The following is a 23281-nucleotide window of genomic DNA, read 5'->3' as shown; positions in this document are numbered from 1 at the left end:
TAGCAGCCTTTGTAATGACCAAGACAAGAGATTAAAAGTAAAGGTAGTGAAATTACCCTGAAAACAGTCTCATAGGGTTGAACAGAAAAAATAATTAAACTTAGATTAGCAAATGTCAAAAGTGTACCTTAATATTATTCAAATAAATAAATTTAAATACTATAACAATCCTATTTGGCAAATTGTGTCAAAGATGCTCAGGATTGGGAAACAAGTTTGTGGATGTTGACAGTTGTGTTAATCAAATGTTCTTAGTGGCATGACCTCTTAATGTCTCTTGAGTTATTACAGTTGACTACAGCTGGTGACTCCTGCTATCAAATGGGCCCTATTATACAATGCAAGTAATCGTTATTATACAGCAGGACACCACAGCGGGTGTGGTTGTACACTACACTCTAAAACCGCACAAAAATGAAATTGGCTCAGAGAAGTCATCAGCTGTAGTCGAATGTAATGACTCAGGAGAAGCTCGAAGAAAATTTCAGTAACACATTTTACATCGGCAACACTGATAATTCAAGTTTATGTATGTATATTTTTGACCCTGCAGATTGTCGTATTTGCAGAAAATCTATTTTAAAAAATCTATGAAAGAACCAAAATGTACAAATGTTCTTTGTGACAAAGACACATGTGTTCTAATGATTCCATTATAGAAAATTAGGACTTATAGGAGTCATTGGAAACTTTAGACAACCATGATAGAAATGGTTCACGACTGTATTCGATTCAGAAATCCGAAAAATGTTCTTTATCAAAAGATGCAGCTCTCACCTGAGCCTCCAGAGAAATGTCGCTGTCCAGCCTCTTGAAGGCGTTCAGCAGAGCCTCGCGGGTTTCTGGAACTTCGCCTGGACTGGAAACGGAAAGAACAATATGCATGAAGCAGATAACGAGGAAGCTCTGAGGTCGAGACCAACAACAGCTCTATTGGCAAAACAACAGACGGGACAGTGTCGGTGTGGGCGTGCTGCTGGTGAGGATAAAACAAAAAACCAGGACGTCCGGTTTGAATTGTTCGCCAAAGACTAGAGAGAAGAAATACTCCACTGAGTCGTGCATTAAAAAAGCTCAAAAGGTGCATCTAAACAACATATATAAGAGACAATACGTATCATAATGGTGGTCATCAACTTTCTTTGTTGACAAGCTTTTCTTCATCAGGTTCTGATGGCGCTTCCATAAATTTTTACTTTTCGTCTGCACAAAATGAGCCAATCGTGTGCTGCCAACTTCAGACAAAAGGACCAAGTTTGGTATAATGAATACTTCAAAAATTATTACAGCAAAAAGTGCTGCAACTGCAAATAATGCAAGAGGATAGCTGGCAGAAAATAGTCAACCGTGTAGGTTAATACATATATTTTACCACTGAGTGCTCTGTACATGACAGCTGCACATTAAAGCTCTTGAACTTTTTGCAGCATTTGTAAGAAGAGTTTGTGAAACTCTGCTTATGAATGTTAGCAGCAGAAACACCGAGCTAGATAAAGTAATATGACGGTCTACTTTTTCATTTATATTTTAGTGTTTTCTTCAGCCACTTTACTGTAATGACAGAGTCTTGTAAAACAGCAGCTTTTTCTAAATTGCTTCAGGAGAGTCACAGTTTGTGCAGCTCATCTACAAGCAAAGCAGCTCAGCAATGACTGAGCAGGAAAACAATAATGCTCCAATCATGACTGATTAGGAGAAATACATCAGGGGATAGAAAACATGCATTCAGGTTGCAGAACAGTGTAGACAGATAGCAGCAGTTATGCAGCAGGTGCAGTACAATGTGTCAGTCTGCTCTTTCATGCAAACTGTTGTCAGGAAGCAGGAAGCTGTTAGCTTCAGGGCTAAACGGGGCTAAAGCTGCTGGCCGCTTGCTGATCTGACGCTTTACCGTTCACACTTTGCACACATCTGCACTGCTCTACGCTCTGCAGCAACTTTTCGTACACCAACACAAGTGAACTGTTTTGAAATCGATAAGCTGAATCAAAATGAAACCTTATTAAAGACTCAAAACTGGTTCTTGTCAGTCTGAAGAGCCTTAAGTTGCAGCTGTGTCTCCTCTGCTCACCTGGTCAGATCTATCAGTTCCTGCCAGTACGTTCGGAGGCTGTTGAAGTAGAGCGTCTGAGCCTCCCTGCTGAAGTAGTCGTTGGGGTGCTTGTGCCACTGCAGGATGGGGCTGAGGGCCCTTCCGCTCTCCACCGCTGCCTCCAGCTCACACAGAGTGTCGTGGGGCAGCAGAGACACTGCGATGTAGTAAAACAGTCTCTCACTGAGCGCCTGCAGGCGGTAGGAACAGAAAACTGTGTCACTGCAACAACACTCACACAACACAACCATACAGAATCCTATATACTACGCTGCCAGTTGTGCAACCCAACAAAATGTCCAAATGTTTACACACTGATGGACTTACAGATAAAGATTCATATTTAGGTCAAAAATTACAACAAATAATGTTCTGTCACTTGACTAATTTAGGTCACAACTTCTGACCTTCTGCCCCACAAAGACAAATAGCAACCTGTTTGCTCTTAAAAGTTGGGAATTTATTAGAATACACAACAGCAAATGTGACATTAAATGTTCAGCCATCTGAACTCCAAGCAGTTTTTGAGAGCTTTTTTTTTTTTTTGCTCCAGTCACTGTGGGCTCATTTTTCACTGCAAAATAAAGTCCTGAACCTCTATGGAAATAACACAACCACAAAAAAACAAAAGAAAATTTACACTTCTTTGGTTACTGACTTAACAAAAATGTAAAACACCAACAGGTGTCACCATTCTTGGGGAAAGAAGAGGTGGCTCCACATACTATGAAAACTTTACTACTTTTTACAACCTCTGCAAACTGGGTCACTTCACTCTACTCCATACATCAACTCTAGAAGGATGTTTCACCACACTGGATGTATCTCCACACAACTTGCTTCTCTCTTTACTGTTTTTGAGCCTTGTTGCGTTCTCTCGGTTCTGTGTGAGAATAGCCTTCTGTTAAATGGAAAATAGAATTTCTGTCGCACGGCTGTTGGTTACAGCTGTGTCAGTTGTACCATAAAGCACAAATTTTTTTTATATTTTGACAAATTTTTTTAATGAGGCACATAGAATAAATTGATTTTGATAGAACAAGATTTTAGGCTTATAGTTTGTTAATTTTTATTTTTGAGGATTAATGGCAGCAACTGGACTTGCTTGAGTTCCTTGAAGACGTTCCACCTCTCATCCAAGAGGCTTCATCAGCTCTGACTGACTAGTTGGGAGTTCCAGATACTGATATCCTTAAGGAGCCATTAACACCTGAGTTTTGGTTTCAATTGGGGGTTTGTTGCTCCTCCCCCTCGTCATGTGAGTCGTTAGTGCTCCCCCTGCCACATTCACACCTAGCCACAAAAGACCCCAACGAACACCATTGTGGCAGGGGGAGCCCTAACGACTCACATGACCAGGGGGAGGAGCAACAAACGCCCAATTGAAACCGAAACTAAGGTGTTAATAGCTCCTTAAAGATATCAGTATCTGGAACTCCCAACTAGTCAGTCAGAGCTGATGAAGCCTCTTGGATGAGAGGTGGAATGTCTTCAAGGAACTCAAGCAAGTCCAGTTGCTACCATTAATCTATGAGATTAACCATGACCTGGATGACTGAGGATCTTCACAGACACTTTGTTAATTTTTCTATCGCAATTGCATGTCTCTTGTGATTCACAGACCGTTATAAAAGTTAAAAATCTGATGATTCTGTCTGTTTTTACAGTGTCTTACTGATAAATTATATAATTTGAGCAATTTTTTTAAACAACCACTGGCAAGTTTTGGAGTTCAGAAGGTTAATGCCTTTACAAATCAGGAAAAATATTCATAAACAATCTGGCTGCAAATCTATTTCAAATTTGTGAGTATTTCAATTTACAAAGTATGAAAAGTTGCTAAATTAAATGACCTACGTTTTGAAAACTGATTCTCTGAAGACTCATTCAATTTTCTCAACCCAACAAAAGTATCACTGCCTGAGGCTAGAAACTGATAAAGAAAGACATTCTTTCATTTTGATGATAATTAAGAAAGTCATTCTCTTTTCTTTGTCACCAGACCCTTAATTCCACCCCCTGTTGCCATGTGTTTTCCCATCACCTTTTGTCATGTGTTTTCCTACCTCTTGTCACAGACCCCCGATTCCACCCCCTGTTGTTCATTGCCCCCTTACCTCCTGCCATTTGATTAGCAACTGTATGTTAACTAACCATGCATCACTTTGTATTTACATACAGGCCCCCTCCCCCACCCTCTGACATACCCTATAAATGTGTGACTCTGCAAATGTTTGGGGTCGGTTCACCATCACAGACTCATGCTCTGTGTTGGTAAGCAAACCATATACCGGAATACTAATAAACACCCACTACAGCTAACTTCACATGAGGACTACCGGTAAAATTTCTTCAACAAAACATAACTTTACTTTTTGCACAGTGACAGTTAGAGGGAGGAGATTTATATGTTTTTAAAGAGTGCCTCTACAAAAATGCAGAACAAATAACAGGTAACACAGAGCAGCTGTACCTGTGCACAGGCACAGCCCGCATGGCCATCAAACACACCCAGCAGCATTCCTCTGGTCTGCAGGCATGTAGCTGCGCTGCGGCGATCTTCTATGGGAGCATTTGCTGGCAGCTGATTACTTTCAAATCCCATCACTGATGAGACATTTTTACCATCAAACTCTGGCACCTGGAGCCAAAACACAAACAAACAAGTGAGATGAAATGCACAGGCAGCGAGAATCGTTGTTCGTAGACGAACCCACAAACCTTGAAGCTGTACTCGTTGGCTTTGAGGATGGAGTTGACCTGTGGAGGCGTGAGGATGTAGCTGTGGAGCGCTGAGGTTTTCCGGTAACTTCTCGACGGCTGGTGTCTCTGCCACACGTGGGACGGATGTCGTGAGGCGGGTCGGTGAGTGGCGGGCCCGAACTGGGACTGGTGTTGTTGGCATGGTAACAGACTGGAGGCCAAGACCTTGGCACGGGGAAAACCCCTGAGCAGCTGGGATGTGACAGGCATGGCTGACGGTGCACACAAACACTGCACCACTGACGAACACACACCTATGGAGGAAACACATCGAGCTCAGAGGTGTGACAGCTGCAGGCACATCTAAAAAGATGCATTCATAGAACAGAGTGTTCCTTCTATGCACCATTAAGCAAACAGCATGCAAACAAACTGAGATCCTGTGATGTGGCTTTAAAGTGGAGACAGACCAGCAGAAGTGGAAACTTAAATAAAAAGCTGGTAAATTTTGACAGCAAACCACCACAAAGGCCAGTAAATGTTTATATCCTAAACAATCTTTGCTGGCTTTCTTGTTTTTAAGCCTTGATTCCTGCTGTGAACATTTACACATTTTGCCTGTGAGCAATTTAGATTAAATCAGTTTTAACAGGTTGTTGGTTAACTGCAGAAACCGAAGCCTCTGCAAACTTTAATCGCGTTCTTTTGCGCTTGCAATGACATTCCTAAGTGGTGAACAATTGCAGATCTGAGGTCTAACTGGAAAAAAAGACAAAAGAAAGAGTAAGCCAAAAATAGGTATATAAATAGGGCTGCACAATATATTGTTTCACCGCTGACACTGCAATGGGCACATTGCAATGTAAAGTAATGCAAATAAACTCCAACACTTCAAGCTACGATGCTCAATGCAAAAACAAAACTCCCACTGTTCCCATTTCCCCTGAATAATCTACAAGAGTTTGTTGACATGCAGGCTCCACATTAGCACAGTAAAATGAGCGAGGAACAGGAGAGAAGCATCAAAAAGGAAGATCAGGTTGCAAAAAAGAAAAAGAAAAAGAAAAGAAAGATGCCTGGCAATATTTCAGCTACAGAACGGATGATGCTGTTCAAAAGGAGATACTGTAACGTCTGCAATTACTATATCATGAGGCAACATGAGTAATTTGTTTGAACAATTAAATCAGCAGCACAAAGGTCTGTATGACGAGTGCAAATCGGAATGTCATCCAAAGCACAAAACTATTTCAGATGCCTCTGTCAGCACTGCATCATTTCAAATCAGAAAATAGCTTAAAAAAAAACAAACAACGCCTATAACTTGGAAAATGCTGAATATCAATTCCAATTATTGGTCAGTCCCTGCAACACACTGTATAACACCCAGCTGTCTGTTTATTTACAACAACAAAGGAAGGAGTGTGTTCACATGAGGAACAAAAATGCCTCAGGGAAAATTCCTCAGATTCACTTGCATTCAATTTGCATCTTATATGCAGCAACAACAGCTGCTATTGGTATCAAACCTTCATGACAGTTAACTTTCTCTGTCGTGAAATCTTAAGGAAATTTGTGTTTGAGATGGTATAACCAGAGGTGGCCTGTGGGGTGAGTTGCAGCTCTTCTTCAACGATAGGTCAACAGTGCAGCACGCCACGTTAAAAATAGCTTTGGCAGTAATTCAGCCCTGACATTTAGTTCTTGAGAAATGTTCTGACAGGCTGTGACCAACTGAACTAGATCCTGACATGAATGTCCTCGTGTAATCTGTTCTCATTGCATAATTTAAGTATGCAGCCCCTCAACATCTGAAATCTGCTTTTAGCCAGTGTAGTGGAGCAAGACGCAGCAGCACAGTCGCTCGGTGTCCTCCAGCTAGAGTGACAGCGTCCTACAGACTGACCCTGCTGTGTTGGAAAAAGCTGTGCAGCCAAAAAATCCTCCCAGGCTGTGCATGAGTCACACAGAACACTGAGTACCGTCCCAGCCCGGAGCTCTGCAAGAAAAGTTGCCATGTTTATTGACATCACAAGCCTCTCCCAGACGACGCTGAAGTTAGATTCAGATTGGGAAGTAAAGGGACAAGCTAATGGAAACTGAACTTACAGCACTGAGCAACAGATTCTGTTTCCTTCCTTAGATTTTAGTCACGTAAAACCATATTCTACATGTTAGATTAACCCTTCATGGTGCCTGGAGCCCACTTTTAAAATTGTGAACTTTATCGATATTAGTAAAAATGCACAAAAAAATGTAGATTTCAGTCTCTGATTTGTGAAATTTTCATTCGATTAGTGAAATATGCAAAAATGGAGAAGTCATTGGATTATTTTCGCATGCACACTACATTAGACCGGGTCCAGATCAAACACCAGTCCCTTTAGATAGGTTACATATGGAAAATCTAAAATCTTTTATTTATTTTTGGTGAAAACGCAAAACAGATTTCACAGTTTTATGCATGTAGACCACAACAGGCCAGGTGCACATCAAGTCAAATACGGACCAGACAGTTATACAGAGTCTAAAGACGGGCTTAATGACTTCTGAAATCTAATTCTACTAAGGAACATGCAAATAAACAGATTTCACTGGTCCTACAGACTGTTCAACTCTAAACTCAGAAGGACTGTGTTCTGGTTTTGACCAATCTATATGTAGTGATTTCGGACCTGAACTTTGTCTGAAGTGACCTACATGCAAAAAACAGCAGTGACACCTCTAATTTACCATTCACACTAATAGAACAACTGCTTTACACAACTGTGTTTTAAACACTTTTTAGACTGTGCAGCACAATGTAATCCCTATCTGACCCACCTAAATGAAGTGTTTTTTTGATCTGGATGTGGTCTACATGGAGAAGCACAGTCAAATCTCCCTTTTTGCATTTTCTCAAACACAAAAACTGTTTTCCAATTCAGAAGCCGTGTGACACTTTAGCCTTTGCGGGACAATTTAATCTAGAATTGATGAATCTATATGTAGTAAATTCAGATCTGGGTTTGGTCTGAGGTGGTGCACATGCAAAAACAAGTAGAACACATGTTTCACAGATCAGAATCTGTAGAAACAAACACTTCATATTTGACTAGTCTAGACATAATGTATTTAGCTGGTTTTACATGGTCTTAATGCAAAAAAAGCAGTGAAATCTCCCTGTTTTGTACTTAAACTAATAGAATAAAGGTTACATAAACTTGGAAATGGATCTCTAACAGCATAAAGAGTTTACCCAAAATGTCTAACAAGGTTTTGCATCCCTAACTTTGTCTAACAACAAAAAGTTAGTCCCTCAGCCGAAATAAGTTAAGTTTCCCCTTAACGTCCGAATCAGAAGCTAACTTCAGCACCGTCTCTCCAAGCTAGTTGCGAAGCAGCTCCAAATATTTAGCCTCAGGGCAGTTAGCTGGACTTACAGCACAGAAGCTCAGTCTCGGAGCTGACAGAGGCTGACAAACAGAGTCAGGACATGACATTAACATTTAAACTCTCAAACCGAGTCAGTCAAAAGAGGCAAAGAAACCAAAATTCATGCTAGCGGCAGCGTCCCCGGTTACACCCACCAACTACCGTCGAACTGTCCGCTTACATAACACACGGCAGCGACGGGTGGAAACTGTCGGCTGCGGACTCACCTCGTGATGAAAGTGAATGTGGAGAAGGACAAGAAGTCTGGAGAGAAAGCTGGACTCACCTTAGCCGGCGGAAGTGCAGCGGTTATTTGAGTTCATGGTTTAGCAGCGACCCTCTCCTCTCCCTCTCATTCTGGAGCGCCGCACCGCAAAGTAGGCGCTGATTGGATGAGCGCTGACCGACGCGGTGACGTCAGTACGTACGCAGCGTGCTTCTGAAATCAGGGGTTTAATCTTTTAGATTAAGAGGCTGATAATATTGAGTAACACAGTGACAGAGTTCTCTGTAATCTGCAATATCTCATTTATTCTGATGCACTGTGCAAAAACACTCTACTTACATAGGTCAAATATGGACCAGACAGTTCAACAGAGTCTACAGACAGAGTTTATGACTTGTGAAATCTATCACTACTAATACTAATACTATTAATACTGTGTCTCAAAGACTCTTGAAACTTGGTCAATGGGTTTTGGTTTTGACTAATCCATATGTAGTGGTGTCTTCTGACTTCTTTCAAAAGGATAAACTTTATTAGGATTGTGTGGCATAAATTACCTTTTGGCAAATCAATAAAACATAAAAATATGCAGAATTCATGCCATGTGACAATCTCGCTCATTGTCAGCATAGTCCACATTGGCCTAACATACCAAGACTGTTAGAGGTATTACGGTATAAACAGCTGACAACTTTGTATAGTTATATAGGTAGACATGTTAACCCCGTATATCCCCACACGCAGCCTTAGATCCTCAGGTGGGTCCCTCCTAATTGTTCCAAAGTCAAGGCTCAAATCCAAAAGCAACCGGGCCTTTTCGGTGAGGGCCCCTCAGCTTTGGAACAACCTGCCTGAGGAAATAAGGCTGGCAGACTCAGTATCTTCTTTTAAATCACTTCTTAAAACCCACTTTTATAGACTCACTTTCAAGTGATGTTCTCTGTTATTTCTCTTTTAGATTTTCTCCCGTTTCTTTTCCCTTTTTTTTTAAATTAGTACTACCTGCCGTCCTTCTCTCTTTTATCTTTCTTAATCTACTTTTATCTTACTTTTCTCTTCAGTTTTTATCTTCATTCCTGTGATGTCGTCTTTTTAATCAGTTTTAACAGTACACCTTTCAAGAGTGACCCAGTCTGTTCTTTTCCATTTTTTATTGTGTGTATTTTTATATTGAATGTTTGCCTGTACTTTTTATACATGTTGTTTTTTCTTTATTTAAAAGCACTTTGCAAATTGTGTTCTAAAAAGTGCTATACAAATAGTCATGATTACAATATTATTATAATTAGCATGTGTCAGAATAAAATTCAAAGCAAGATTCTCCAAGTATCAAAAAATTTTAATCAATAAAAACATTAAAATCTTCCAAAAAATTAGGAAATTTACATTTGCAAAACAGCAACGAAAACACTATAAATGTATGAAAAGTACAAAAAAAGAGAAGCACAAGTTGTGAACAGTAAACATTCTGTGGAGAATCGCCACTAAACAACACAATCAAACACTAAGCAGAGAATTTAGATCAGAAATCTCTTGTCCACCAGAGTCTTGTGTGCGAGGTTCCTTCTTCCAAGGGTGTTACGGATGAAGCAGAATATCTGTAATGAACCAGACAGCTTTTAATATATTTGTATGTTGAATACAACATACTGTACACACACCAAAATACCGACCATTTGCTGGACATATGTGAGCACAGCTGCAAGAACGAAGCTCTGAGACCCGAGGTCGACGACACAGAAGAACAGAGTGTCAAAGATCAGCAGCGTGCCCTCGTTTCCATAAAACAGCACACTGCTGAAGGAGTGGGCCTCATCTGTGGCGACAAACGCAAACACGCATCATATAGACACACAGACGAGCACAAACATGCTGAAATATTAAACTGTCTGGGTCGAGAGCAGGTCGATACCGTTGTAAAAGATGCTCTTCTCGCTGGGTTCAAGGAACTCCATCCCGACGACCCTCTCAAACATCAGCTTGTCCTTCACTATGTAGTCCTTGTCAGGGAAGGCCTGAGGTCAATAATACAACATGGGAGAGAGAGCAAACTCATATGTACCAAATATATGCATCTAGGTTAAACCGCACTGCTGAGGCCGGCACTACGAAGCAGGATTCGGGGTTAGCAGGGTAACTTTAGGTTAAACTCTGGGTTACAATGGCGGTTCTCTTCTGCTGCACATCTGACCAGCAGCAGGTTATGATCCAGATTACAGATCAGCTCTCCTGAAAAACGGCATCACCAGTTGTAGAAGATCCAGTGCAGCTGTGTGCATGGCTAGCATGAGGGTCTCTGAGGAGGGTAAGACTTTTTAAAGACTATCTAAACCCTCTCCTTTCCTTAAAAAGCAAAGATAAGAGACATAGATTCTCAGTGAAGTCAAGTCTAGTCTACAAGAACATTTTAAAGCCATTTCATTGTTCTATGAGCCTTTGTATGGCAATATAATCCTAAAATATACTGATAAAGTACCAAAGCCTTGCACTTGTTGACCTTATAAGGTCTGAATGTGTTTGCTTACTGGTGAATTCTGTTTTTTAATTTGCTGGAGCTGGAAAAATACAGCTAAATTTAAGCCGCAAGCAGCGATAGACGGGTCCTTGCTGTACAATTGTCGGCCTTAGCGCACATCAGGGTGTGGTGCAAACATGCTCTGGGCGGGACTCTGATCCAGCGTGTTGAGTTTAACTCACACAGCTTTCCTTCGGCTGGATTATAGTGTGTTGTTTTTGTGAGAAATATGCAGCATGTTGGGTGAACTGGTGTCAACACCAACACCTATTACATGAATGCGCACGGAGGTACATTCAGAAACTTGGGTTGACTTAATAAGTTGATAACCAGCTTATTGTGGCTGTACAGCTTAGTAAATCACATAATGAAAAGATACTCTGGATATGTTGAGCTTGCTCTGGAGTGCAGGCCTCAGTGCAGGTTTCAGTGAGCTGGAGTGTGCTCTTTTTTCGCATATATTTCTACTTACATGGTCGATAACAGATGCCAAGAAGTGGTTCATGGTGTGGTAGGCTTTGCACTGCGGCTCACTGAAGTGACCCATGGTGGCGTCCGTCAGCCGTGAAGGCCTGTTTCTCTGAAGCAAAGGAGACAAAATCCAGCATTCAAACAGCAGAATAAGGAACCGTTTATCAGTAGAGGTGTAAACACGACAGAGTAAATACAAACCCTGCTGATTGAATCCTGTATCTTGCTGTACTGTGACCGAAGAGATTTTGTAAGAGCAACCTGGAACGTCTGGATGTCAGTGTTGGGAAGTAAACCTCTCTGACCACACAGAGACTCCTTGCAACAGAAAACGACAGACAGGAAGAAATCAGTAAGGTAATATGTACTACAAATAGAAAACTAGCTAGTAGCAAATTTAATTCAATTCATGTAGCAATATAATATCAATATAGCACCAATTCACAACATGTGTCATCTCATGGCACTTAACATAGTAAGCTAAATATCTTAGAAATTTAAACAGATACCTCAACAACCCAAAGTCTAAAAGCCTGCTGGTGTACGTACCTGTTCTCTCCTCAGATTGTTGTTCATTTCCTCCATGTTTGTATCTGCATGTCCGTGCACCGAGCGTCCGTGGATGTAATAACCAAAACAGCTATGGGATAAGACCAGCACGGAAATCTGCACAGAAAGAAAAAAATCCAAACATTTAGGTAAAATATCACAGAGAGAAAGAAGCTGAATATGATACATGCATTGCTACTTACATTACTGATGGAGCAGAGATCCACAAACTGACGGATTTTGTCCTCCACAAAGTGCTCATAAAACACAGTGAAGAAAATCACCTGTAGGGGCCAAAGGGATACGCTGAGCAAATATACCGTTCTCAGGGTAATTTCACTTGCTTCACTTTTAAACTCTTATCTGGGTTATCATACAGAGTTTCGCAACGTGCTGCATCTTGAATAGTCCCAGCTATCCAGATCTTACATCATTTTGCAGATGTTTTTTATATATCAAGGAAACAATATTTCATCGTGCGAGATTGTTTTTACATGTTTCTTATCATAAAATGCTGAAAGTAGCGATATACTTTTATAGTTGTGTAGGTTAGATGTCAGAACCATGATAGTGGGATGCTGTATTACTTAGAAATTGAAAAAAAACAAAACAGTGTCTAACATAAGAATATGTCACTGTTATATTCACTGTTCACATGCAGTAGCCTGCTTTCAGAGATGGCAAATGTTTGGCCACCACAACTTCAAAACAAGGGCCCCTAATGTCTTCTCTGCTTTGGGCCCTTCAGGATCAACACTGAACACTTGCACACAGTTGACCTCCACTTTGAACAACACTTTTGAATCACTGTAGTGAAAAAAATCCAATATTTTTGTTTTTATTTTTCATACAAAATGGGATGTAATTTCAGAAGTACTGTATGATGGAGACAAGGCAGAAATTTGACACACAGACAAACAACTAGTTCCTACTATCTAGTATCATGTGAGAAGTAAAGTTCTGCAGTTTATTTGATATGTGGTATGCTATGAAAACGACAGGGACTTTGTGCTTCATTCAGCTAAGAAACAGAAGCGTGACAATTGAATCAGAAGTTAGTAAAGATATTAGTCTGCAGAAGTTTGATCTGTCTTCATAATAATATCATTTCAAATCAAACTGGTTCTGCCCTTTCACTGTGATATTATACTAACATATCTAGATATTGTTATGATGGGTTCATGAGTAATTCAAACCAGAGTAATGGTTGTAGAGATGTATCATGTAGCTATGATTAATTTTGATGTGAATTCAGAATTTTTTCTTCCTTAGCGACAATTTGAGACACAAACAACTGACATATTTGAAAAGTTGTGTAGTTTCATTTGATTTACACAATAAACAATAACAATAAATACCTCCAGAACAACTTAACTAAGAAGAAAGGATGTGAATTTGGATGCATCTGTTTGGCTCTAAGGGTGAAGACAGAGAGGAAGGTATTTCAAAAAAGTTCTTGGCCTCACCTGGGAACAAGGGCCATAACTCCCATTTTGTGGCATAACTGTAGACTATAGAGCCTTATATTACTGTCCACAAAAACCCAGTCAGCGAAAAGCTGGCTGCTATTGCTCCAGGACAATGCACCTGTCCACACAACAACGGAGGCAGAAGCAGCCAAATGAGGCCCAAAATTTTGCCCCTTCTTTCTGGGTGAGGCTGAAAACTTTGCATACTCATTGGGTAGATGTGAAATGGAAGCAAAGAAAGGTAGAAACAAACCTGCAGAAGTCCAATGCAGATCCACAGTGTTGCTGCCAGACCGTAGCGCAGCGTCAGGCTGTATGACGGCGTGTAGGCCTCTGAGGGGCGCTGTAACGTTGCCCAGGGATCCCTCAGGGCCAGGCTGGAGAAACCCAGCACCTTAACAAGACAGAGGGACAGTCAGCTACGAGGGAAAAGGACAAGACAACAGCCGCACAAAGAAGAAAGTGTAAGTATGAGATGTACTTCGAGAAAGAAGAGCACAGTCACGATCTGAAACGTCGGGCTGATCTTGCGGATGGTCTGGATCTCATTCCATTCGTTGGCCACAAAGTAGGTCCGCCAGATGCTGACCGGAGAGGGCTCACGTTTCGACTCACCAGCAGCTGAAACACCAGCGCGAACAGGTTGAAGAGAATGAAAGAGCTGAACAGTAAGCTCTGCAAACTATAAGTTCAGGTGAAACAAGCTCGTACCTTGCACAGTTCTGCTAGTTTTGCTCCGTGGCCTCTCCCAGTCGATGAGAAACATGTCAACCGACACCTGACTGAACAGCTTGTGGAGAAACTGGATGGCCTGGATACAAATACACAAAATAACCCATTTTAGAGATATATCTGAAAGCTTAAAAAAAAACAACAATCCTGCTCTTTGTCATATCAGTTCAGCAGGCGTCCAACCTTGAGAGCGAAGGCACAACCGATGTACGTCACAAGCTTCTCCTCCTGAGCAGGCAGCGGCAGCAGCACTGATACAAACTGCTGGGCCTGAACAGACAAACACAATAATGAACCCCAGTGTGCAGCCAACAATGATCCCATCTATATCTATGAAATGATGGTCAGAGAAGGTAAAGGAAGAAAAAGATTTACCTTTAATGTCTAAACAGTAGAGAGAAGGAAAGAAAAAAGTTGAAAATCCATGCAAAGGCAAAAGAAACATTCGTAGTTTGGAAAAGATTAAAAAAAAGGCTTCAGAAAAGAGACAGTGGTACGAGCATTGAAGATCCAAGATGCATCTGGCCTGAAGTTTAAAGGACTGGGACATACCTTGTAAAAGATGAGCCAGTAAAGGCCAGTTCCTACAGTGACGATGAAGAAAACGTTGGCCAGATCACCAGCATAAAAGAACAGAAAGTTCACCAACGTCTGAGGCACAAACAAGAAGAAACTGAGATTAATTCTGAGCTACAAATGAACGAGTAGCTTAAAATAATGACATGTAGACGAGACAGTACCACGCCATCAACGTCTGTCGTTGCACTCCTCCTCTTCCAGCTGACTGTCTTGAGCAGTGAGTAAAGTACAGCGACTCCACCCATCACACCTAAAGCAGTCTGCAGTGCACACAGACACCGTATCACTGGAAAGCATCAGTCGAAAGCAAGAGTTTTACTGTTTCGTTCACGCTTCTACTCACATCTGTCTTCATGCGAGCCTCATTCTGGTCCATCTCGTACTCCACAGCAAAGGAAGTCTACAAACAGATAAATGAGACAAACAATAAACCAAACAAATGTAAAGGAAGTCTTTTTCTCATTTTAAAAGAAAGCCTACTGAAGCTTCTTCAGATGTGCACCCGTTCCCATTCATCTAAATGCCTCTAAACCTCCAGGCTTCATGTCTGAATGAGCTTACTTTTCCCTAAAAGTTGTCACATAATAATTATAATAGTATTAATAAACTTTATTTCTGTAGCAACTTTCTAAACTGGAGTTACAAGGTGCTTTACAAAGCATTAAAATACACTAAACATTAAAGAAAGCATTAAAAAAAAACACATTAGAACATTAATAAAGACAGTGCAACCTTAAAAGGCCCATTAAAAGAGCAATAACAGAGCATCAGAGAAAGAAGAACATGCTGTATATTTCTGCACCAATTTTATTGTGGCACAAATCTGAACTGTTTTTAGATTTGAGATCTGAGACGTGGAGACTTTTTCCACATTTCAGCACCAACATTGAACCAAAAGCATCACAGAGAGGAAAACACGAGAGTTTGTGTGCCTTTCTCGTTTACTTTGCTCTACAATTTCATATCTATTACAGACTGAAATGGCCATAACTTTACTGCGATCAGGACAGACTCTTTAACAGGTCAGATTAAGGAGACTCACTGAAAATGAATGTAATCCAGGTTTTGACACAATGTTAACATGTTTGTTGCTTCAAGCTGTTTAGGAGTTCAGGATCCATATGAGCACCTCCAAACACAGAAAGCTGGTCGCATTTATGAACATGGAGCTCCAGCAGTAACTTAATTAATTAGGAATAATTATAAATCTTCCTTGACATGGAGACAGGATGGATCAGGATCCAACAGAAAGTCACTCTGTGGACTTTTCTTCACCTCAGACAGATTCACAGTTTATCAGCTGCAGGTAAATTATTTTTAGGTTGAGCACTGAGCTTCATCACAGTTGTTGGAATATATATATATTTTTTTTTACTATACGTAAAGTAGCAGATTATCATCACACATGGACAGAATTTTTCCTATCTAATAAAATCTTAAATGACATAGGCTGTTCGTCATTGAAAATTTTGACCAGATGCTTTTAGTTTAGATTTAGCCTCTTGTTTATTTTTTTGTGTATACATCCCTTGATAGTTTGTTCAATCTGTATGGACGATATTGCGTCTCTCTATTTCTGAATGAAGCTGTGAGAAACATGAATGTAAAAGTGACTCATGCCTGAATGATAGAATGCCGTCACTTTAACAGACTGATGAAGCAGCATCAGTGTCTTCAGGGACTTCATAATTTTTCCATTGAGTGCCTTTACAGGTATAGAAAGACAAATCGACTCACAGATACAGTTTGAGCATTGATATCCGTGATGGGAATGTCTCTGTAGGTCACAACCATCAGAGGAGGAAACACTTGTCCTTCCTGAGTTCGTGGAACCAGCTGGAACCTACCAAACACACAATGTTTGACCAATACCAGCACAGCCGATTCACTTTATTTATTCTCATCATGGTGGTGTGACATCAGGAGTCTACCTTATTTTGACGCTGCTCGCTACACGGATGACTTTGGGCAGGGAATTTGTGTTTTTCTCTCTCCCGCTCAGCATGTCGATGAGAAACATCCGTCTGGACAAGTACCAGTTCTTCATGCTCTCTGTAGAAAAACAAAACATATCAAAGCAATGTGCACATACACACAAGTCTCTTTAACACGTAGTAGCTGAACTTGACTACTGAGAAATAAAAGTACAGATATGTATAACATCATCAAACATTGTCATGACTAGTCTGAATTGTTGCAATGATGCTGCTCACGCGAGGCCCAACAAAGCATTTGAACAGTGTTAACAGAAGTGAATTCAGCTGCTGCGGTGGAAAACACTGTTAGAAAACACTGTGAAATAGAAGGAGCTCATCAGCAAGGAGTTTTTGGAGAACAAGAGCTTCGTTCATCAGCGACTTGGGGTTGAAATTCACTAGAACTTTGACCTCCAGCTGCTCTGACATGGCGGTAAAACAGCTGCCATATGTGGTTGCAGAGTATTGCACAGTATGTTTGAAAAGCAAGACCTCTCCACTTAGCTTCTGAAGAAATCTGCAACATCATTCCACCGAGTCAAAACTCTAATTCAGGATATCTGTGATCACTTTTCGACTCGACAGAATTTCAGCTCAAAATCCATCCCTCCATTATCTATACACCACTTAATCCTTATTAGGGTTGTAGGGGCTGGAGCCTATCCCAACTGACTCAGGGTGAAGGCAGGGGACACCCTGGACAGGTCACCAGTCTATCACAGGGCTACACTTAAAGACAAACAACTAAGCACACTCACAATCACACCTACGGACAATTTAGAATCACTAGTTAACCTCAACATGTTTCTGGACTGTGTGGGAGGAAGCTGGAGAACCCAGAGAGAACCCACGCTGCACGGGGAGAACATACAAACTCCACAGAGAAAGATGCCTGGTGTCCTCACCAGGACGCGAACCGGCGACCTTTTTGCTGCGAGGCAACGATGCTGAAGGACGCTAGAATTATGATATTAAACTAAATTGATTTTCGACTTGCCATAACTCAGCTGCAGACATCCACAATTCAGCTTGCAGATACCTGTAGCTGAACTGTAGACATTGGCAACAAGGAAGTTCATGTGCATGAATGAAAAAAGTTATATTTCCTATGAAGAACTGAATTATAGATATTGTCCTTTAAATAATAAAATCCCACCTTGGTTAATGAATCTTCCGTTGTATTGTTGGTTCAGGACCAATGTGGGCAGAGGGAGAAGCCTTGTGTTCTCTCCTCCGCCGACGTCCATAAACACATCATAGAACAGCGGCTCAGGATGGGAACCGAGCAGCTCTGCTACTGAAAGATCACACTGTGAACACAAACAGTCTATTAGAGAGTTTGTACATTTCCTTTGAGCTAAATGAAGTAAAGAGACACTCACACTTTCTTGGTAGGCGGTTCCAAAGCTGAAGGCTGCTGCCTGTTTGGTGGCTGGTTGTGGACAAAGCTAAAGAGAGGAGGTGATGTGGAATATAAATCAGCTTTTTAAATTGTACATTTTGTGTTAATTGTGTAAAAAAAAAGTGTTATTTAGTCAGGCTGACACACTGCGAAAAAATAACAACTGATGCATTTGTGCTGTTAATGTGAGTGGTGGTAAACAAGGTAAACCAAGCATTTCTACATGCACGTTATAAGTGGCAATGCTGCAGACAAAACTTGTGTTTGCAAGGGACTAATAAATAAATTTTGATATTTACATGGAGTAAGCAAAGTGTATGTTTTACTTGAATTTACTGACATTATCTGTATATAATATATTATTATGCCGCCACATAAAGCTGTTGAGAACCTTCTCCATCTAAACATCCTTCCAGAATTTTACTCCTCTGGTGTATTTGAGTTTTTTAATGAATGGGTCTCCATGTTGAGGGGAGCCTTCTGAATTTGCACCCAGAATGCTTCAAACGTGCACACCCTGCAATAATTCTTGAGTGAGGAAACAAGGCAGAAGAAAGGGACAGAAAAAAGAAAAAAATCTTGCAAAAAAAGGAGAATAAAAAAACCCACTATCAGGCACAGACTGATTCGCACAGGACTTACATTGTCCTTTGTGTTTGGAATTTTTGCACAGATGAAGATTAAAGAAAACCTCTGCAGTTGCTACTAGTTGCTAGAGGTGACTGGATGATGTAGGTCCCATGCAAATAGGATTTCTATCATTTCACATCTTACCTGCAGATTCCTTCCTCCTACTGGTTCCCACCTGAGAAACTCTCCTCTGACATTATAGATGGCAGCAAGCAGTCTGATGTCTGTGTTCTGATGTCAAAATAAACAAAAATGTCACCTCAAAGAGTATTTTCTAGTTTATTGTGAAATACTATGTAAAGATTGTATTTTGTAGATTATGTTTATTAGAGTTTTAATTTTGCGATTTTTTCAATGTGAAGATGATAAAAGTCGACCACTTACTTTCTTTCTTCCTCTGAAACTGAACCCAGAGGGAACAGGCTCGGTCTGAAGCACTCGACTGGCCAGTCCTGGTTCGTCTCCGTAGTACAGCCACGGCAGGTTGGCTCTCCTGGACACACAATCATCGAAGTCAAACTAAATTACAGCAAATGGGACTGAAATGTTTCATTGATTGTCACAATTTATACGTGATTACCAGTAAGAAATGTCCTGCGCTGAGCTCAGAGCCGCCTTTGATCTGAAGATGGTGTTAAACAGACCACAGGCATCGGTGGAAACGCCGCTGAACGAGTGCATGTTCATCACACACATGTTCCCGAGAGCCTGGCACGCCGTCAGGTTGGAGGACACCTGAGAACATGACGAGGAAGAGTTAATTACACACAAAATGCTTCAGAAGAGTCCTTACACATTCCTAATGTTACTGTGGCAGTCGCTAGCTGCTTCAATCAGAGCACTACACTTGTTTAAAAAGCTGTTTCTGCAAAAGGATTTCACACTTTTCAATTATTTGCTTGATTAATTTTCATTATTTTGTCACATGTACTTCTCATTTGATGCTTTTTGCCATCAATTACTGTTAAAATTCTGTTCAACCCTCTGAACTCCAAGCACTTTTTGGACATTTGTTTTGCTCCTGTCACATTTTTACTCGCTTCCTTATGTTGAATGTATTTCTCAACAACTTGCTCCTCTGTATACCATTTTTGAGCCATGCTGCGTTTATTTTATTGATAAAATATGTTTTATTTTGCTGTAGGTCTCTCTAATTTGCCTCCAGACTTGATCTCTGCCCTGTTGAAACACTGCCTGTAGTTCAACTAAATATCCACTGAGATTACGTCACATGACTGTTGGTTACGGCTGAGTCAGGCACGGCTACTTAGTTGCACTGAGGTTTTGTTTTTTTTCAGAATTCGGTGCAATTGGAACTTTTAAAAATGAGATGTGCAGCAAAAAATACATTAATTAAACATCACGACTTTAACTTATATTTGCTAAATTTTCCCAACAAAACTACACATCACACATGATTAGTTCAAGGACGATCAAACAGATCATCTGATGATTTTTTTCCTGTTTTTCCAGTTTCTGGCTCTGATAAATGGTCTAAATTGGCAAGTTTTTAAAGATAACACATCTTTTAAACTTGTTTTTGGATTCAGAGGGTTAATACAACCATGTTTTTGTCCTAAATACCAACATAAAATCTTAAATATTCTCCTGCGTCATGATTAGCATGTTGTTTACGGCAGTGGGTGGCTGCAACAATTTGCCCCCTATGATGTTAGATAAAGAGATATTTTTTTAAAGAAAAAATGGTGTTGGAATTACAAGGCAGGCTGCTGAAGAGGCGTAGAGGTTTTCCAGAAACCAGGCAGACTGGAGACTGAACTTCTGCGATGGGAACAAAACAGAAAACGTAAATCAGAGAAGAGAAAAACAAGTGTACATGTACTAGGAAGCGAGAGGGAAGGAGACTCACCAACTGAGCATAGTTGACGCTGGGATTCACGTTGGTGGAGAGGCTGCCTGGACGGAAACATAGTCCTCCTGCCTGGATAGTCACATAAAAACCAATGAGGAAATGTTAATAAACGTGTGACGTGTTGGAGAGGATGTTAGAGAGATGTGTGAACTCACCAGGACATTAGGAGAGTTACAATCACAGGAAGTGTTAATGAAGGACGCCTGACATCTCTCACACCTAAAAGACATGTTTGGGGAAGAGTTTCATCTCTCAATATACTACGCAAAGAAGTATATTTATTTTTGTTTACATCCTAGCAGTATTATATCAGTTGTGACAGAGCAAGAAAGAGCAAGCAGGAGTACGGCATTTAGCAGAGTGAAACAAAATGTGCAAATATGTCAAGAATAGAATAAAATCCGTCCTTGTAGCATAAGAAGAGAACAACATAACAAGAGGAAACACTACAACATTACCAGCTACAGGAGTTTAAATAATCCCTTTTAGATCTCATATTATCTCAACAACTTTTGGCCTTTAATTAGGAACGTCTCACTGGATTCTAGTAGTTAATTAACTTCCTTGTTAACTCTCTGAACTCCAAGCAGTTGATGGTCATTTTGTGCTCTTTTTTCCTGCAACATAGCATCCTATATCTCTAAGGAAACTGCACAACCATGACTAGAAAGAGAGAGAACTCCAAATGACTTTGGCACAGTGTGACACAGTTATTATGCCATAAATCTTAAAAAAAAAAATAAAATAAAAGAATAAAAGTTGAATTTCTAGCTCTGTTTATTTTGCAAAAATTGAAAAAACTTTCAAAACCAAAATTTTTCCAAGAGTCCACCTACACTGAAAAAACAAACAAACTCCACATACTACAGATATTTTACTATTTAAACGTCTAATTAGTTCCTGATTTTTTTATCATAAGACTGTTACTCGCAGCTGAGTCAGTCGTGACTTTTGGTTGCACCAAGGAGGGCAGAATCTTTTCGCTTTTTACAGAATCTCATGCAACAAAATAGTATTTTTAAAAAGACGACATATAGAATACGGGGATTTTTGTGAAATATCACGATTTCAAGCTTTGTTTTGTTTAGTTATCCTAACTGAACTACAAGTCGCACATGGTAAGTTCACAGACTGCTGGAAAGTTGAAAATCTGACAATTCTTTCTGTTTTGTTTTGTGGTAAACTGTAGGTTTGCTTTGCAGGTGTCCTCTCATACTCACACTATACGGGCACTAGACTTGGATTAATAACACCCTAAATTGTAATAGTAAGTCTTCTTTAACATCTATTAAGGCAGGTAATACTAAGGCTAAAATAATTTCAAATGTACAACACCAGTAGTCGAGGTCACCTGTGTAAACATAATAATTATTTTTTGGTTTTATTTTGAAGTTGACTTTTTAATTTACTGTTCTGACTATATGACTTCTGAAATGTAGAACCTCTGACACTTTTGTCACCCTCCTCTGAGTAAATCTGTGTGAAAAAGCTGATTGCATACCTATCTCCCCTGCTGTTGGGTACAGTCAAAGCTGGGCTCTCTCCATTGCACGTTTCACACCTGGCTTCATCCAGCAGGTTTCCATTGATATCTCTTTCCACTGGGGGGACAAACAGCCCATACTCAGCTTCATACATAAAGTAATTAATACATCCCTGTGCTAAATTTGAAGCAAGCACATTTAGCATTAAAGCATTGTGACACTTCACTTTCAGAGACTCACCCAGGATGTTTTCAGGTGGACACTTGCAGTTCCCCTCATCATTGAGGCTGCCTGGACAGCGAATACACCCAAAGCCGTCCCTCGTTACCGCCTGTAAACAAGGAAATGTCAACAAAACAATATTACAAACACTGTGTACACCTTCTACACTGTAATGTGAACTAAATTGAAGACATTGAGGGTAAACTGCACACACAGGCTTGTCGATGGGACACTGCTGACAGCTAATGGAGGCTTTATCAGTGGTGAGAGTTTGGTATCCCGTTTGGCAAACACAGCTCAGTCCTGCAAAATAAAGAAAATCAGATGAGCGTTTGTGGGAACACATGAGTTCAGCAGGTTCAGTCCTGGTAGTAACAAAAAAGTAGATGTGGGAAAGAGGCAAAAGCAACCCCGACGTTAGGGCTTAACAGTTATTCTACGTCAAATCAAAATCGAAACTTGAAACACTGCAATCAGCAAATCACACAGGCTGCAATTTAGGACAAACTGAATAATATGCAGGCGTCTCAGCTTTTTTTTGTTTTTTTTTCTAATACCACTACTGTATTTAACTTGATTGTACATGATTGTGAGATGATGATCCTGAACCATGAATAACTTACATGGTTAGACATCAGAGACTGTCTATAGCAGTGGTTCCCAAACTTTCTGAGCCACGACCCCCGAGATAACATAAGTTTGTGTTCGGGACCCCCCAATTAGAATTTTTGAATTTTGAATTCATGCATTAATGCGCTAAAAATGAATGTGTTAATTCCACAGAATAATCTCTTCAGGTTAACATGCTAAATTCTTTTGAATGAATGAATGAATTGAGTTTATTTCAAACAAATGAAAGGAAAAATCTACAGAAAATATTTTTTAAATAGAGCTTTAAAAAAAGAGCAAAAAAAAAAGAATAATAATATTGCATTATCAAATCA

The 23281-nt window shown here is 40.2% G+C and overlaps 2 protein-coding genes across 3 annotated transcripts in view; both read right to left on the bottom strand.

Annotated features, from left to right (window-relative positions):
- pdp1 (pyruvate dehydrogenase phosphatase catalytic subunit 1) overlaps positions 1 to 8578 on the bottom strand; it is a 15808-nt gene extending 7230 nt beyond the window's left edge. Inside the window, exons 1-5 of one of the 2 annotated variants that reach the window (XM_008289926.1) lie at positions 8496 to 8578; positions 4814 to 5109; positions 4566 to 4733; positions 2072 to 2283; positions 778 to 859 (exon numbers count right to left, since the gene is read on the bottom strand). In XM_008289926.1, the coding sequence (XP_008288148.1) occupies positions 778 to 859; positions 2072 to 2283; positions 4566 to 4733; positions 4814 to 5065 (714 nt within the window). In that variant the 5' untranslated portion in view covers positions 5066 to 5109; positions 8496 to 8578. Of the gene's footprint in view, positions 1 to 777; positions 860 to 2071; positions 2284 to 4565; positions 4734 to 4813; positions 5110 to 8436 lie in introns of both variants that reach the window. The other variant, XM_008289927.1, reaches the window with a different exon arrangement.
- A 1178-nt stretch (positions 8579 to 9756) lies between these two features.
- Positions 9757 to 23281, bottom strand: part of tmem67 (transmembrane protein 67) — a 17018-nt gene continuing 3493 nt past the window's right edge. The window contains exons 2-28 of the mRNA XM_008289921.1: positions 22552 to 22640; positions 22356 to 22446; positions 22133 to 22232; positions 20787 to 20850; positions 20629 to 20700; positions 20478 to 20540; positions 19339 to 19493; positions 19143 to 19251; positions 18903 to 18989; positions 18109 to 18174; positions 17883 to 18036; positions 16682 to 16802; positions 16488 to 16593; positions 15094 to 15150; positions 14912 to 15010; positions 14724 to 14822; positions 14355 to 14441; positions 14151 to 14250; positions 13921 to 14060; positions 13693 to 13833; positions 12174 to 12254; positions 11971 to 12087; positions 11623 to 11739; positions 11423 to 11530; positions 10348 to 10450; positions 10109 to 10251; positions 9757 to 10033 (exon numbers count right to left, since the gene is read on the bottom strand). Of these exons, the coding sequence (XP_008288143.1) occupies positions 9953 to 10033; positions 10109 to 10251; positions 10348 to 10450; positions 11423 to 11530; positions 11623 to 11739; positions 11971 to 12087; positions 12174 to 12254; positions 13693 to 13833; positions 13921 to 14060; positions 14151 to 14250; positions 14355 to 14441; positions 14724 to 14822; positions 14912 to 15010; positions 15094 to 15150; positions 16488 to 16593; positions 16682 to 16802; positions 17883 to 18036; positions 18109 to 18174; positions 18903 to 18989; positions 19143 to 19251; positions 19339 to 19493; positions 20478 to 20540; positions 20629 to 20700; positions 20787 to 20850; positions 22133 to 22232; positions 22356 to 22446; positions 22552 to 22640 (2750 nt within the window). The 3' untranslated portion in view covers positions 9757 to 9952. The remainder of the gene's footprint in view (positions 10034 to 10108; positions 10252 to 10347; positions 10451 to 11422; positions 11531 to 11622; positions 11740 to 11970; positions 12088 to 12173; positions 12255 to 13692; positions 13834 to 13920; positions 14061 to 14150; positions 14251 to 14354; positions 14442 to 14723; positions 14823 to 14911; positions 15011 to 15093; positions 15151 to 16487; positions 16594 to 16681; positions 16803 to 17882; positions 18037 to 18108; positions 18175 to 18902; positions 18990 to 19142; positions 19252 to 19338; positions 19494 to 20477; positions 20541 to 20628; positions 20701 to 20786; positions 20851 to 22132; positions 22233 to 22355; positions 22447 to 22551; positions 22641 to 23281) is intronic.

The sequence above is a fragment of the Stegastes partitus genome, unplaced genomic scaffold (assembly GCF_000690725.1).
Source record: "Stegastes partitus isolate 25-593 unplaced genomic scaffold, Stegastes_partitus-1.0.2 Scaffold645, whole genome shotgun sequence".
Classification (NCBI taxonomy): domain Eukaryota; kingdom Metazoa; phylum Chordata; class Actinopteri; family Pomacentridae; genus Stegastes; species Stegastes partitus.
This window is presented reverse-complemented; position numbering and strand designations above follow the sequence as displayed.